Below are 13,377 nucleotides of genomic sequence, written 5' to 3'. Positions count from 1 at the left end.
CTGCATCTTTGGAAGGTAGTTTCTGTTTTTTCTGAATGAAGCTCTTTCAAGCTGTGGGGTGCTGCAGATAAAGGAGATTATTCTCTGTGGGTCTGCACAGGCCTGTTGTAACTCATCTACTCACCCCTGCTCTTCCATCATCTCTTGGAGCTCCATACATTTCAGCTCTACCCTCCGCTTCCTCTCATGGTCCAGAATCTCCCTGTGTGGCTTCTTCACCAGGACAGGTTCTACTTTAGGCTCCTCCTCCTTTGCACCTGGTTGTTCCTCCTCACTTTTAGCTTGTAGCACCGCAGTCAGCGTTGGCCCCCCCGATCCAGCAGCTGTTCCCGGTTCTGCTCCGGGGACCACGGGCTGGGCCTCCCCGTTCGCACCATCTTTGGGAGACGGCACCCTCGTAGCATCGTACATGATTGCTTAAATCTGTGGAAACACAAACGATGGAGACACAAAAGGTGAGCAGGGAGAGCAGACGAGAGAGGGATGTTTGGAAGCCTAGCTTCATAATAATGATTTTCTAAAGTTTGTCATTGATTAATTACTGTACTCTGGCGCTGTCTCTACACATGGCTCACATTCAGGAAAATCAAATGCCTAAAAGCAAAATCTTCTGTATAGACCCCCATATGACAGCCGTAAAGCTGCCAACTGCTTCAAAATCTTTTCACATATACTTTACATATTTACATTTGGTGTAAATAACAACAAATCCTCACCAATAGAAAGCCAGAAATGGTCCCAGAATGAAAGAGGCGTGGACTGTGTCATGCTAATGTCTCTGAACAAGCTGTAGCGTTTCTGTTTGAACTGCGCAGCCCTCTTTACATTAACATCCACACACATCAACATAGTGCAGACACAGACATACACAGCCAGAGACAGCGCTGGCAGCAACTTTTGCTCCATGAGTCAACAGCACTGAAATGCCTGAAGGCAGGTTAGGAGACAGAGAGTGATTCCTCTTTAAACCGCTCAGATGGAGGGAAGTATAGAGAAGGAATTAAAAGTCACATATTCTACATATGTAACATGGAGAGGTAAAGGATAGAAGTGTATGTGTGTGTGGGGGGGGCTTTGGCAATGAAAGAGGTGACAAAGGAGGACGAGAAGAGCTATGTCATAACTTATTAGCACTTTAAGGAGAACCTTCTCCTTCACCAACCTGATCTTGTAGATGATCATACCCACAAATACTCATCTGCTGCCACAACAAGCCGATGCAGCTACATCACAGCCGAGATGCCACCAGCTGCCAACATTAACCTGCCTGGTTTTCTTGCTCCCTTATGGGAGGGCTAATGACATGTTTAGATGAATATCCCTAACCGTAATTACACTCTTGCTCAAGTCTTGGTACTCTCCTTGTTTTTTTCCCCACGTTTCCTCGCTTTGTTTCTCTTGTTTGAGATGTGATGTCGGCAGAAGACAGGCCGCAGTGCACAAAGAGCAGCAGCAGAGGAAACCATGGGCAAAGGCTGAGAACAATGCAGCCATCTCCTTTCATTCGGTGGGGAGAAGTCATGAGCTAATAGCTCCTTTATTATAACAGCAATCAGTGTCACAGCCCCAAAACAAGATGTTGAATGTTCAAGAGGATATTATCACCTAACAATTTGAAAGTAACTTATTATGACACTTTATGCATGTGGCTGTACAACTTCGCATTGCATAATGACTAATTACAGTCAGTGATTGTCTTGATGTGACATTCTTATACGCCCTCGCTGTAACAGCAGAAAAGGCTGGTGCCAGCATTAATAGAGCAGCTTGCGATAACCTTCGGTCCCTGTAGAGGACTTGCGCACAATTAATTGTGTTCTCTGCTGCCTTATCAGCTCTCTGACAAGCCTCCCTTTCTGCTCATATTTTTTTGTCATTAAACAATTAAAGGATTTAGTTGTTTTGACTGTAAAGAAAATTGATTTGTGCCCATCACAGAAGTGACTGTGCAATGAGGTTGCTCGATATACATATACATATATAAATATACATTTATATATACATACATATATACATATATGTATATATATATGTTGTGGAGAAGGTTCCTTCCAATTTTCAGATGATTTATTCGTTTATTATCAGCTTCTGTCAGCTGAACCTGCCTTTAACGGTTGGTTGGGTGCATATTTGTGGGGAGTGATTCCGCAAGACAGTGTGTGATATCCAGCACAAACATGATTATCTGCGGTACATAGAAGGAAAACACCATCTTTAAGCTCTTCTTGACCGCCTCATGTAGAAATGAGAAGGAAGGACAGGATGAAGGACAGGAAGCAGGAGGAGCAACCTTTCATTTCACACCAGTTAAACCAGTATTGTTGCACACACTCAACTGTGTGTCCTTTAAAAGGCTCACAACATAAAACTGGTACTCCGTGTAAGGAAAGCTGTTTATTATCACTTCTAAATATATCTTTGAATGATTTGTACGTCAGGTTTTTTTTTGTCTTTTTGTACACGCTCAAAGAGCCTTGTGTTTTTAAGTCTATCTGAATGTCATTTTGAAGTCCTTTTTGATTGATGAGAGCTCTTCTCAATACAGTCTCCTGCAGTCAAGCGTGTGCAGATGAGAGGTTGCTGTCACTGAATATCAAGTGCTGATTTACTGCATAATAGATTCAGAGATGATGCCTCCTGCTGTCCTGCCACCTGTTCTATCAGGCGATAGCAGCGTCGCTACGCACACATGCACGGCTCGTTTACCAGCGCGCGGCGCTTCAAAACACAAGCGCACCCCGATTAATCAGTCAAAGATTAGCAGAAGCAGCTCAAAAGCACAGAACTGTCTGACCACACAGCACAAGCATACTCTTGATGAACAGAAACCAGAAGTGGGGCTGAGATGTTGTTCCAGAGCTCTGCACATGCAGCTGCAGCATCATCCTGACTCAACTTTGTTTTGTGTGACAGTGATGAAGTGCATCGGCTGGTCTTTTCAGGCCCCTTTGCGAAAATTGAAGCCATTAGTTTTAGAGGGAGGGGAGGCAGTGCTGGATAACCGAGGCTGGTGGGCCAGCGTAACCCTTCCTCTCATGCAACACATTCTGCCCTGAACATAAAAGAACAATTCATCTTGATCAGGGCACGATCCACACAGCACTTGCACCAGATGCCTTTTTATTTAAGAAAATGACAGTCTCATCACTTCACGAGTTAACGAGCCAGAAACCAAAAGGTGAAAGAAGTCAAAAACAAAGGATGCATGTAGTCTGTGTTAGAGGTGAATCTATACATTTCCTCGTCCTTCTTTGTCAGCGCTGTCTCTGGCTGTGTATGTCTGTGTCTGCACTGTGTTGATGTGTGCAGATGTTAATGTAAAGAGGGCCCGACACTGTGGAAGTACCGCCTGTGTTCAGCACCAACTCAGTGGGTTACTTGAGGTGAGGCTTTGCACGAGAATCATCGTCACCCACATCTTTTTGATGGATTGTGCATCAGTTACTTGCAAATGCGTGGGATACTTTGGAACAGCAAACCCCAGAATTCAACATGCACAGCACCACCTCAGCGGCGTCCAAGGCAGCTCGAAACTCGTACCCCCATGTGTATAAATCCCATTCACGTGAAAGAGGGAATTTCCCCCAGTTTTAACAATTAATTTCAGGCTCGAATAACGCAGATTACCGATTTCTTTTCTTTTTGTACTATTTGCTCCTGCCAGAAAAAAAAAAGTGACAGCATTTAATTTAACGGACAGAAAATACGAGCTCCTGGTGCAGCCTTGTGATTTAAACTGGATTTTTTTGCTGAACGGATGAAAAACACAAGTGCCAGGCTTCCACAGTAGTAACTGTCGTAAAAGGTTTGAACAGTGATATGATTTAAAGAACAGTACTCTTTAAATCATATCATCTCCTTGTGTTGAATTCTCTGCAATATTTTCATTCCAGCAGTGGATTAGAAAATACAATTTAATTAGCATTTTATTTTCCAGGCTTTGTGGAAATCTGGGTCACATTCAGACAGTTTCCGACCTGGTAAATCTTTCTGCAAAATGTACATGACATTTCCATCCGATTATACTGACAGTGCTTTCCCTTTATTACTAATTAGCCTCAGGCTGGTCTTCATTTGACTGCAGTGAAAACGCAGTAAAGTATGTACTATGTACAGTAGGTATAGTGAGAAGAAAATCATATTGAGCAATGACATCCCTGGAAGTTTAAGTCTGAAGTTGACTGTAAGCGGACAACAATGATTTTTGAATGCCATCTGCTAACACTGACATAGCATAGATAAGGAAGGAAAAATGTATGTTAGCACTCTGCAGCAATCCAGCATCACTCCAGGAATAATTCTACATCCATGTCCCTGTTTTAATATCTAAATCTATTGACAGCTGACTTGGTAAGTCAAGTGGAAAACTGCTTTGAAACAAAGGCATGCTTCAGTGTCTGTTGTGCCTCTGAAAATCTGCTGCCTGTTTAAGTGGATTCCATCTCAGCAGCTACACTCAGAAGGAAAAAAAAGCAAAAGCTAAGAAAAGAAAAGGGACTAAGCCACTTTTCTCCCTCTCACTGCTCCCCTCCAACTCGTCTCCCCTCTCTTATAGGTCACTATGTGTTGTGCACAATGATTGGATCCCCGTCAGTAGTGGATGCGCCTCAGCCATGATTACAGGGTGCCAGTAACAGGGGCCTGACCTTGATAGAGACTGGCAGGGAGTAGCTGCCAAACATCCTGAGTGGCTGTCTGCTTCTGGATATTTAAACTAAAGCTGCCCCTCTACATTTGCCTCATAGCTCCAACTTTCCGTCACACCTTTCCTCTCTCCAAAACAACCTCCCCCTCGGCTGGAAACGGGTGTTTTGTTTTTAACACTTTGGCACCCTGAGGATGTGTTCAGCTCCTGCAAGGTCATCCGTCTTCATTCCAGGCACGCTGGATTGCTGTTGGGTGCTGGGAAACAAGTGATCTCGACTGTTATTTTTTGTATTTATCCCCTTTATTTTAGTTGTAATGGGATGTGAGGTGCATACAAAATGAGAAATTTTACGTTTGAATGTGCCACGTTCCTTATTCACCGATGCGTATGAAAGCTCATTAGGGACAATCCTCTGTTCTATTTTAGCTTTTTAAGGGCTAGACACAGCACATTCCATCATTAAACTGGCTTTATTAAGGAGACATGATAGAATAGGAACAAATCACGTCTCTAAGAAGCTTTGGAAGCTGGAAGCAGAGTGGCAAATTGCTGCAGGAGTCTGCAAAAATCCTGAGATAGCATTTAGAATGGCAAACATTTTCTCTCTTTCAGGCGCAAAAGCTGGGCAAAAACTCATGTGGTGCTCCAAGCAAGAGCCTTTTAGGCATCGAAATAACATCAAAACGTCTCACATCAACATACTCAAAATTAATTGCACAAGTACATAGTGACTTTAAGTGAAATCACAGCTGAAATTAATTTGCCTTTGGTGAAAAAGTCAGACATAAACAAACATAAACCACTTCAGCCCATTTCATAATGAGTAAGAAACGTTTCGCTTCAGAGGACGACAGAGATGCTGTCTCCACAGTGATATCTCATCCTGGAGATGTGGTTCAGCCGTGAGTTGACAGTTCGGGGGAATGCAAGCTAGGACTCGGAGCTGAGTTTGCAATAGTCTGGTCTGCTGGCACATAAATTCAATTGTGTTGCCATGTGCAATGTCTTCTGGGAGAGAGGATTAGCATAGAACTGCTCCTGATGTGATTAAGGAGGTCACTGGCCGGGGAGAAATGGTCTCAGGTTTGTGTGCCTGAGTCAGCCTGTACCTGTCAAAACACTGCACAACTGCGCTGAGCAGAGGCCAAACAAACAAGAAAATGGTTATGCAGGTGTACTGATACCAAATCATTTTTAATTACCTCTCTAATCTCTGCATGACAGAAGCAAGATCGTAAAGACGGCACTAAGTTAGTTAGCTTCTAAGTTCAGGTTCTATTGAAGACGACAGGTTTATCCATCCCATCAGCACAAAGCTGTATGGGAGAGCTAAAGACACTTTTCATAAAAACATGTTGTTGTTAATAAGGTTGTGTTGGCTTTTCTTGCTAATGTTTAGCGATTCAAATAAACAAACTAACTGTGAAACTGGCTGTGTTGTCTGGCTTCAGCCCAGGAAGTTACTATGAGAATTGACATCAGGGAACAAGCTCAGTCATTGTTAATCCACTGTGAGTGCATGAGTCATAAATCTACTGTACTCAGTTTGTTTAGAGGTAAACATTTTAAACCCCCACAACACATGTCGGAATGTCGTGGTCCTCTGCAATTCTGCAAAGGCTAAATGGAGAGTATTTTCTCATGGATGGAAGAGCAAATAAGCCACTGAGGTCTTTTCCATGTGGAAAACAATATTTTTGCCCTTCTTTTGACCGCTATCTGAAACAACATTTTTTGTCTACAGGGCCCCACATCATTGATCTGACTGGCTGAAGTACGCATGAGATGCTTCTTGACACAGATAGACAAGTATTTCTTTTTCTTCTAAGAGCTTGTCCTTTTCTAAATAACTTTCAATAAAGACTTCCCAGATGGCTCCTGCGTAACAAACCATCTGGCGTGTCCAGTTAGCTCGAGGCGACTGTAGCCCTGACCAGTATAAACACCTACATATCTGAAATGAACTGCATTATTGGTAATCTATGTTAGTGCTGGTGCACTGATTGTGCTTTTTACTCAAACTGCCAGAGGGCTGTTACATCTGTACAGTCCTTCTGTCTTAACACTTTAAGCTATAAGCAAGTTGTCTCCAATATGTGTAATGTAAATGGACTATGTAGGAAAATGCCTCTGAAAACTCTGAAAAGATAAAGATGCTACACTTCTAAATCTAACTGCATGTTGCTCAAAACAACCTGTGTTTGCTGTGTGATTTCTGCCATCGTGGAGACATAAAAACGTTAGCACGCCTCATTAAAAGTGCAGTCTAACTTTACTCTTCAGATTCTCATGTGAGGCTGTGGATGGAACTGAAGCAAATGATTAAAAAAAAAAAAGTAATGTTGTCCCGTTCCATATCATTTCAGGTCAGCCCGTGTTCAGTATTTTAATGGATTCAGCCTTTATAGTTTGTCCTTCCTTACTCAGCAGATGTAACTTAAGCTGCATTTCAGATGTTCAGCCAGTTTGACCCCTACTATAAGCTTCAATGCTCTTCTAGCCAGCAAAGCAGTTATTTTCTCTCTCTCTATTTTTTATATATATATATATATATATATATATATATATATACTGCTACAGTGTGCATCTCTGAGTGAAATTAAAATCTGGCTGCAAAAATACATATTTCATTTTGAGAAGGAGGCAATAAATTATCCTTTGTCACTCTAAAGTATGATTCAAACCCTTTGGGAAAAGGGAAGCTTGCACAATTGAAGTAAAACTACACTGCACCGTATGACTCATCTGACTGAGAGAGCAGGAGAGGGTAGACAATGGACTCGTAGAAAAAAAGATATTAACCAAGGTGAAAGACAAAAGTCATTTCCGAGCATGCTCCACACACTTTCCATCCAGTTTGGAATTCATAATTTCTCCACATAAATGAGCTCATCATCATACATGCAAGCACCTTTGTGCATGCAGTCACTGGTTGATTTGTGCTAGTGCATTCAGCCCATCTCGCTACATTTCATGAATATTCATCCTCCATAACTATTTCCCGATAGCTTAATTTTGCAGACTTCATCAGATGCAATTATCCATCGTTTAATATTTCCAAGAAACATTTTGGCTCAAACTGCAGAAGAACTTCCATCGAAGTTCCTCAAAGGGTCAACGATGCCCGAGGGCTTCTAACTGTCATGACACAGTTAGCTTCAAAGAAGAATCTTATTTAAAGTTAGCAGAACCAGCACAGCCTGAGCATTGGGTGGCTTAAACATGGCATGTTCTTCAAAGGTTCACAGAGGAATTATCAGTGTGAGATGTGAGGTTAACAGCCCAGAGAGGAAGTTTCCTAACTCCGAAGGCTCGTCACGCTGTCAAATCTTAACACACAGACACATATCTTTAGGTAAAATGTGACCAATCTCTGATGTCCATTTTTGTTCAACTTCCATGACTCTTGTTGGAAATCAAAGCAAAAAACATGTTCCCTATAAATCCAGAATGTGTCGTGGAATCGAATACTGCTATTCCTGAAATTACTTACAACCTGGCTTTTAAACCTTTTGGGAGAGTGTGATGAACCCGGCGCTGAGGGGGAAATGGCTTAACTGCATGGAAGACAGAGCTCTACATCCGGTGTGGACTGAAAACAGAAATCCAAGAAAGAAACAAAGTATTACATATGCTCAAGCATGTAGGGAAACATGAGTTCTGCTCTTTGGCTGAAAATCCAGAGATAGAGGATATTTGATCATCCATCTGTGAGTTAATCCGCAAGTGCAGATGGGGTTGTGCAGCAAGCCAACGACCCCGAGTCCTGTTTGAAGCGCTCATATATTAAAAGACAGAAAGCAAACAGTGAAATAAAATTCCCGTCACGGTGACAATGACAAATTCAAGAAAATGACACAGAGGAGGTGATGTGGCCGTGAAGGAGCACAGCCTGCCAAAGTTTCTGACTTTTAAAAGCCATCGAGGTCTTGAGGAACATAAAGACAAACATTCTCATCACAACTGCCTTTTCCTCTTTAGATCTCAGGCTGTTCGTTAAAACCACCGAGAAGAATCCTCACAATATCCCACCGCACTCCAACTATTTCATCATGTTTGAAGTCTGCGTGCTTTGAAGACATCTGAAGACGCGGTATTGATATGGATGAAACCTTTCTCTTATCCCCCTGCCTGCTGTGCGTGGGGGATTGAACCAGTCAAAGTGAGAGCGGGCTGAATAGAGTCGATGCCTGCAGCAATCTGAAGCCAATCTCCAGCCGGCTGCAGCCCTGAAATGAGGCTGTCCTCTTTTCCACCTGCCTGGACTGCTGCTATTTAATTGACACAGCACAGAACGATCAGCCTCCTGATACAAAGTGATGACTGTCAGTTACCAGCAGATGTTCATTCCCTGGCTGCCATCATTGATTGCTGGACATACCCCTGAGACCTCTCCAACTAAAGCACCTCCCCTCCTGCATAGTACAGCACCCAATGTAACCCCTCACAGTAGCCAGTTTCTACCAAAAATTGGCAAAACGACAGAAAAATCTCTTAAATTTTCAGACATTATTTCCTTCCACACGGACAAAAAATACCAGAAATTGTTCCCATTTCAGCCGGAGGTTTAGTTCAAAATACAGGATTTCAGCTTACATCTTATAAGGGCTGAAATAAGCAGCCGACTGCAGCCATTTACTGCCGTCACACAGCTTTATGGGTAGAATAATTCATACAAGCTCAAACTTCTGGTTAATTACACATTTGGCTAAAGCTGCCTGTTACTTCGCTCAAGATGAATGAATCAAATGATTTTGTTATCAATTCTATACAAGGTAAGACCCGGTTTTGCTTGTTTTACATTAAACATTCCAGCTTCGCATTATAAAGCCGATCCGGTGCACGACACTTTTATTTATCAGAGCAAGAAAGCCACCTTTATTTGAATAAAACTATCGTCTCTTTGTGATTTTTACTAGTCTTATCAACGTTGCTGATATTATATAAAAAAAAACAGAACAACTGAACCCCCCTGACGTTTTAAGTGTCAGCTGCCTTTATCGCTTCAGCATTTTTCATCGGGAATTATAACAGCTAGGCATCTGAAAGGACACTCACCGATGATTAAGTGACATTCAGAACAGTTTCTTTCACCGCTGCAAAGCGTATGCAGACCTCGCCCACAGATCCTGTATTCTCAGTGACAAACACGAGCGACCATTACAGAAAATGCGCTGACATTTTAAAATGTTCAAAGCAGGCAGCGGGTCCACTTATAATTCCTGTAAAACAGCAAGACGGCCCATGTTTCCATAATTCTGAAAAATAACGATTAGTTTCAGGGAAGTAAATGGCAGCCAAACAGTAACAATGAGTTTGATGTCACAAATCAAATGAAACGATAAGATTTGGTGCTCAATCGTGGTCTTTTTTTTATTAAATTAGTAAAATAAATAGTTATCAAATTACAGAATATTTTCTAATAAGTATTAGCAACCTTTAAAAAGACTGGATTCTTGTTATTTCACAACAGCAAACCATCAAAACTTATATGTCAGAATATGTTATGAGCTGAACTTAATATCACTACGACAACATCCAAGCATCGCTGTACCGCGGGTCTTATGCTCATCATCTTAGTTTAGGGCATAATGTTACTGATTATTACTGCAGCAGTAAGCTATCTGTGACGGGCAGATCAGTAGCTTTGCAGGTTACTTGGTCATGAACTAAAGCAAGTCAAAATTTTGACCTGATGGCAAAAGATAAAGGCTGCAAACTGCCAAAAAAAACAGAGGACATTCAGAGGGTAACGCAGATATGTGCACAAAATGTCAAGTCCAGGGGTTTTTGTTCTACATTTCAGTCAGACAGTGTGCTAATGATGATAAACACATCATTATTATGGCTGAATGAGGCATGTTAGATCGTTAAACTCGTTAAAACGTTAAAGGTCTGAAGCGTTAAAAAACCTGATAAAAACCAAGTCAAATAATCACTGTAGGTGTCCTTTTCCAGTCATTAATAGTCATTAATAAAAGTCATTAATAAAAAAAACAGTTTTTTCATTGATATTTCATAGTTCGACTTCTTTTTTCCATTAAAAAAATCTTCTTTCTTTGAAAAAAACTTTCTTTGAAGCACGAGAGGAAAGCCCAGTAAATCAAAAGGTGAGAAAACAAAGCAATGGCTATTTTTGGTCAGGTTTACTATTGTTGGGAGTGTAGAAATAATTCTTTGTGAAGCTTTCAGACACATTTATGCGACAAGTTGTCAACGCATCAGTTCCATCAAACTTCCACCCCCTCCACCTGTGCCTGATTTGGGCATTTACACGTGGCTGTGTTGATTACAAAGTACGCTGTACTCAGGAATCACAGCTCAAACTTGTCAATAAGAGCAATTAACACTCAGCATTGTTGCATTCACAGTAATGCAACAATGGATCCAGCATCATGCCACGACAAATGAGTTTAAAACCTCATAGATGTTTTTTATTTTTTAATGAGAATCTAACCAAGTACATTAATTCTACCCCTATCCATGTACATTTAGGTCGCAATCGTAACCATTAGTAGTTTAAAGTGAAGTAGAAAAATTGATCATGGAAGCAGAATGAGAATATGAGCCAGCATTTTCTTCTGCCAGAGTATGGAGCAAATAAGAGCTGGTTTTGTCCTGGTCGAGAGTGGCAGCTGTCATCGCAAACGTGAGTGTGTGGAAACTTCATCAGAGCCGTGACAGGAGCTTCGGAGAATCAGTTAGCATAAACAGACGCATATCCACCAATCAAAGGCCAAAAGAGTCAAAAGCAGCAGAACATTGGTGAGTAAAGCAAACAAAACAATGCAGGGAATCACCTCAGAAACTTGTGTTCAAGGTTCTTTTTATTGATCAACAGTAAACCCTGAATCAATATAGTGGTCGATATCAGCCTTTCTTTCACACTCTGTACACCACGTATCAAATGCACCTGTGGTACTCCTCTGACAGGGTTTACAACGGATAACAAGGAGTACAACACATTGAACAGAGCTCCACCGCTGCAACAGTGTTCAAAACAGTTGGAGGAAGGAAAAAAGAAAAAAAGTGGTAGTGAATATCAGGTCAGACAGGGGCAACCACACACCATTTATCAACACACAGTCTGAGGAGGTGTTGAGAAAGTGCTTTACTGGGCACCACTTCCAGCAGCATTTTAAAAGAGACCAGGCAAGCAGGCGTCTCAAAGAACTGAACAGATTCAGTGAATCAAACTGATTTGTCAAAGGAGTGATGAAAGAATTAAATACGACTGGATCAATATGTCTCCATCATTTACCAAGTCCTAATAATACGCCAAATTACTGTTGGCGTGTCCTGCTCATAATCTACTATTGTTTTGCATTACATTTCTTTAAGTGCTATGGTCATGGAGAATGAATTTTACAGCGTTTACAAAGCACAACAAATAAAAATCATGAGTTTCTTCATTCAGTCGGCTTTAAGGATCAGCTTTAATTTCATCATTTCAGGCAGAAACACACCAGAGTGACATGAAGACAATATACTGTCATATAAATGGGAGGGAGGGGATGAAAGTTTTTTTTTTATGTGCCAATACATAATAATAATCCATTCATCCATTTGCTAAACTCGTTTAATCCAATTCGGGTTCATGGGGAGGTGGGAACCTATCCCAGCTGCCATCAGGCAAGACGTACACCAGGCAGACATGTTGCCAGCCCATCACAGGGCCGACAGACACAAACAACCCGGCACGCTCACACTCTCTCCTGGGGTAAATTTAGAATCATCCAATCATCCAATCATGCATGTTTCTGGACGGTGGGGGGAAGCTGGAGTACCTGAAGACAACCCACATATGCAGGGGGAGAACATGCGGACTCTGACATAAAGGCTCCAGCCAGGATTCAAACCAGGAACCTGCTGTGAGGCAACATTGCAAACCACCACACCACCGTCCGCCCTACAATAACTATATTCTCTTTAATCACAACAATGGATCTATAAAGCTTCACATCATATAAAATTCACATCAGCTTCCGCAAAGACAGATTTGACCCTGCAAACCAGCCATTATCAATGTCTATTTTTATCTTATGTTTATTTTATTACAGGCACAGACTGAATTCAGACTTTACAAGAGGCATTAGCTGTCGGCCCATCTCCCGAGTCACGGCATTCAGCCAAAGGCTCTGGAGCCATGAGCCTGCACGTAAACTCAGCTAAAGCTGTCTCAGCTAATAACCAAAGCTATCAGACACAGCATTAGTGGGACTGCCTTAACTGTTGGCTAACTGAATAGCAGTGAGACAAGCAGCAAAGGTTGGGACAGCTACACACAGAAAGACTCTCAGCATGTTGAGGTGAGGCAGCGACAACACTGTGGCACTTTGAACGCCAACAGGCTATTGTAAGAGGATGGTAAGAGGAGATACATACTTGTATCTAAAAAGCTGAAGAGGCATTTCCTCCTAATTAGAGGAAAGTTGTGACTTCAGCAGAAAAACTTGGAACAGTAGCAGGCTAAAGTAAAACAACGAGAAAGACTGCTGCAAAATGATGTCATTAGAGTGGAACTTACAGATTCTTTTATTTCTAAGGTATAAGAAAAACATCTTCTGATCTCTACCAAGTCATAAGATTAAGTAAATGAAACCTCAGATGAACAACAACATATGACACCATGTCATTATCTATTCAACAAAGACAGAGCCAAAAACTGGTTCTGTAGGGATTCAGATGGCAAGTAGCAGCCCGGTGCTGCTCCTACATAAAACCTAAGG

The 13,377-nt window shown here is 41.7% G+C and overlaps 1 protein-coding gene across 1 annotated transcript in view; it reads right to left on the bottom strand.

Moving 5' to 3' along the window:
- The window catches only part of srrm3 (serine/arginine repetitive matrix 3), a 68,189-nt gene that overhangs the window by 34,624 nt on the left and 20,188 nt on the right, over positions 1–13,377 (bottom strand). Inside the window, exon 2 of the mRNA XM_072375119.1 lies at positions 125–423. Coding sequence (XP_072231220.1) covers positions 125–411 — 287 coding nt within the window. The 5' untranslated portion in view covers positions 412–423. The remainder of the gene's footprint in view (positions 1–124; positions 424–13,377) is intronic.

This window comes from Leuresthes tenuis, unplaced genomic scaffold (genome assembly GCF_036924035.1).
Source record: "Leuresthes tenuis unplaced genomic scaffold, fLeuTen1.0.hap1 SCAF_21, whole genome shotgun sequence".
NCBI lineage: Eukaryota > Metazoa > Chordata > Actinopteri > Atheriniformes > Atherinopsidae > Leuresthes > Leuresthes tenuis.
Note: the sequence above shows the minus strand (reverse complement) of the source record. Positions and strands in the feature narration are given on the sequence as shown.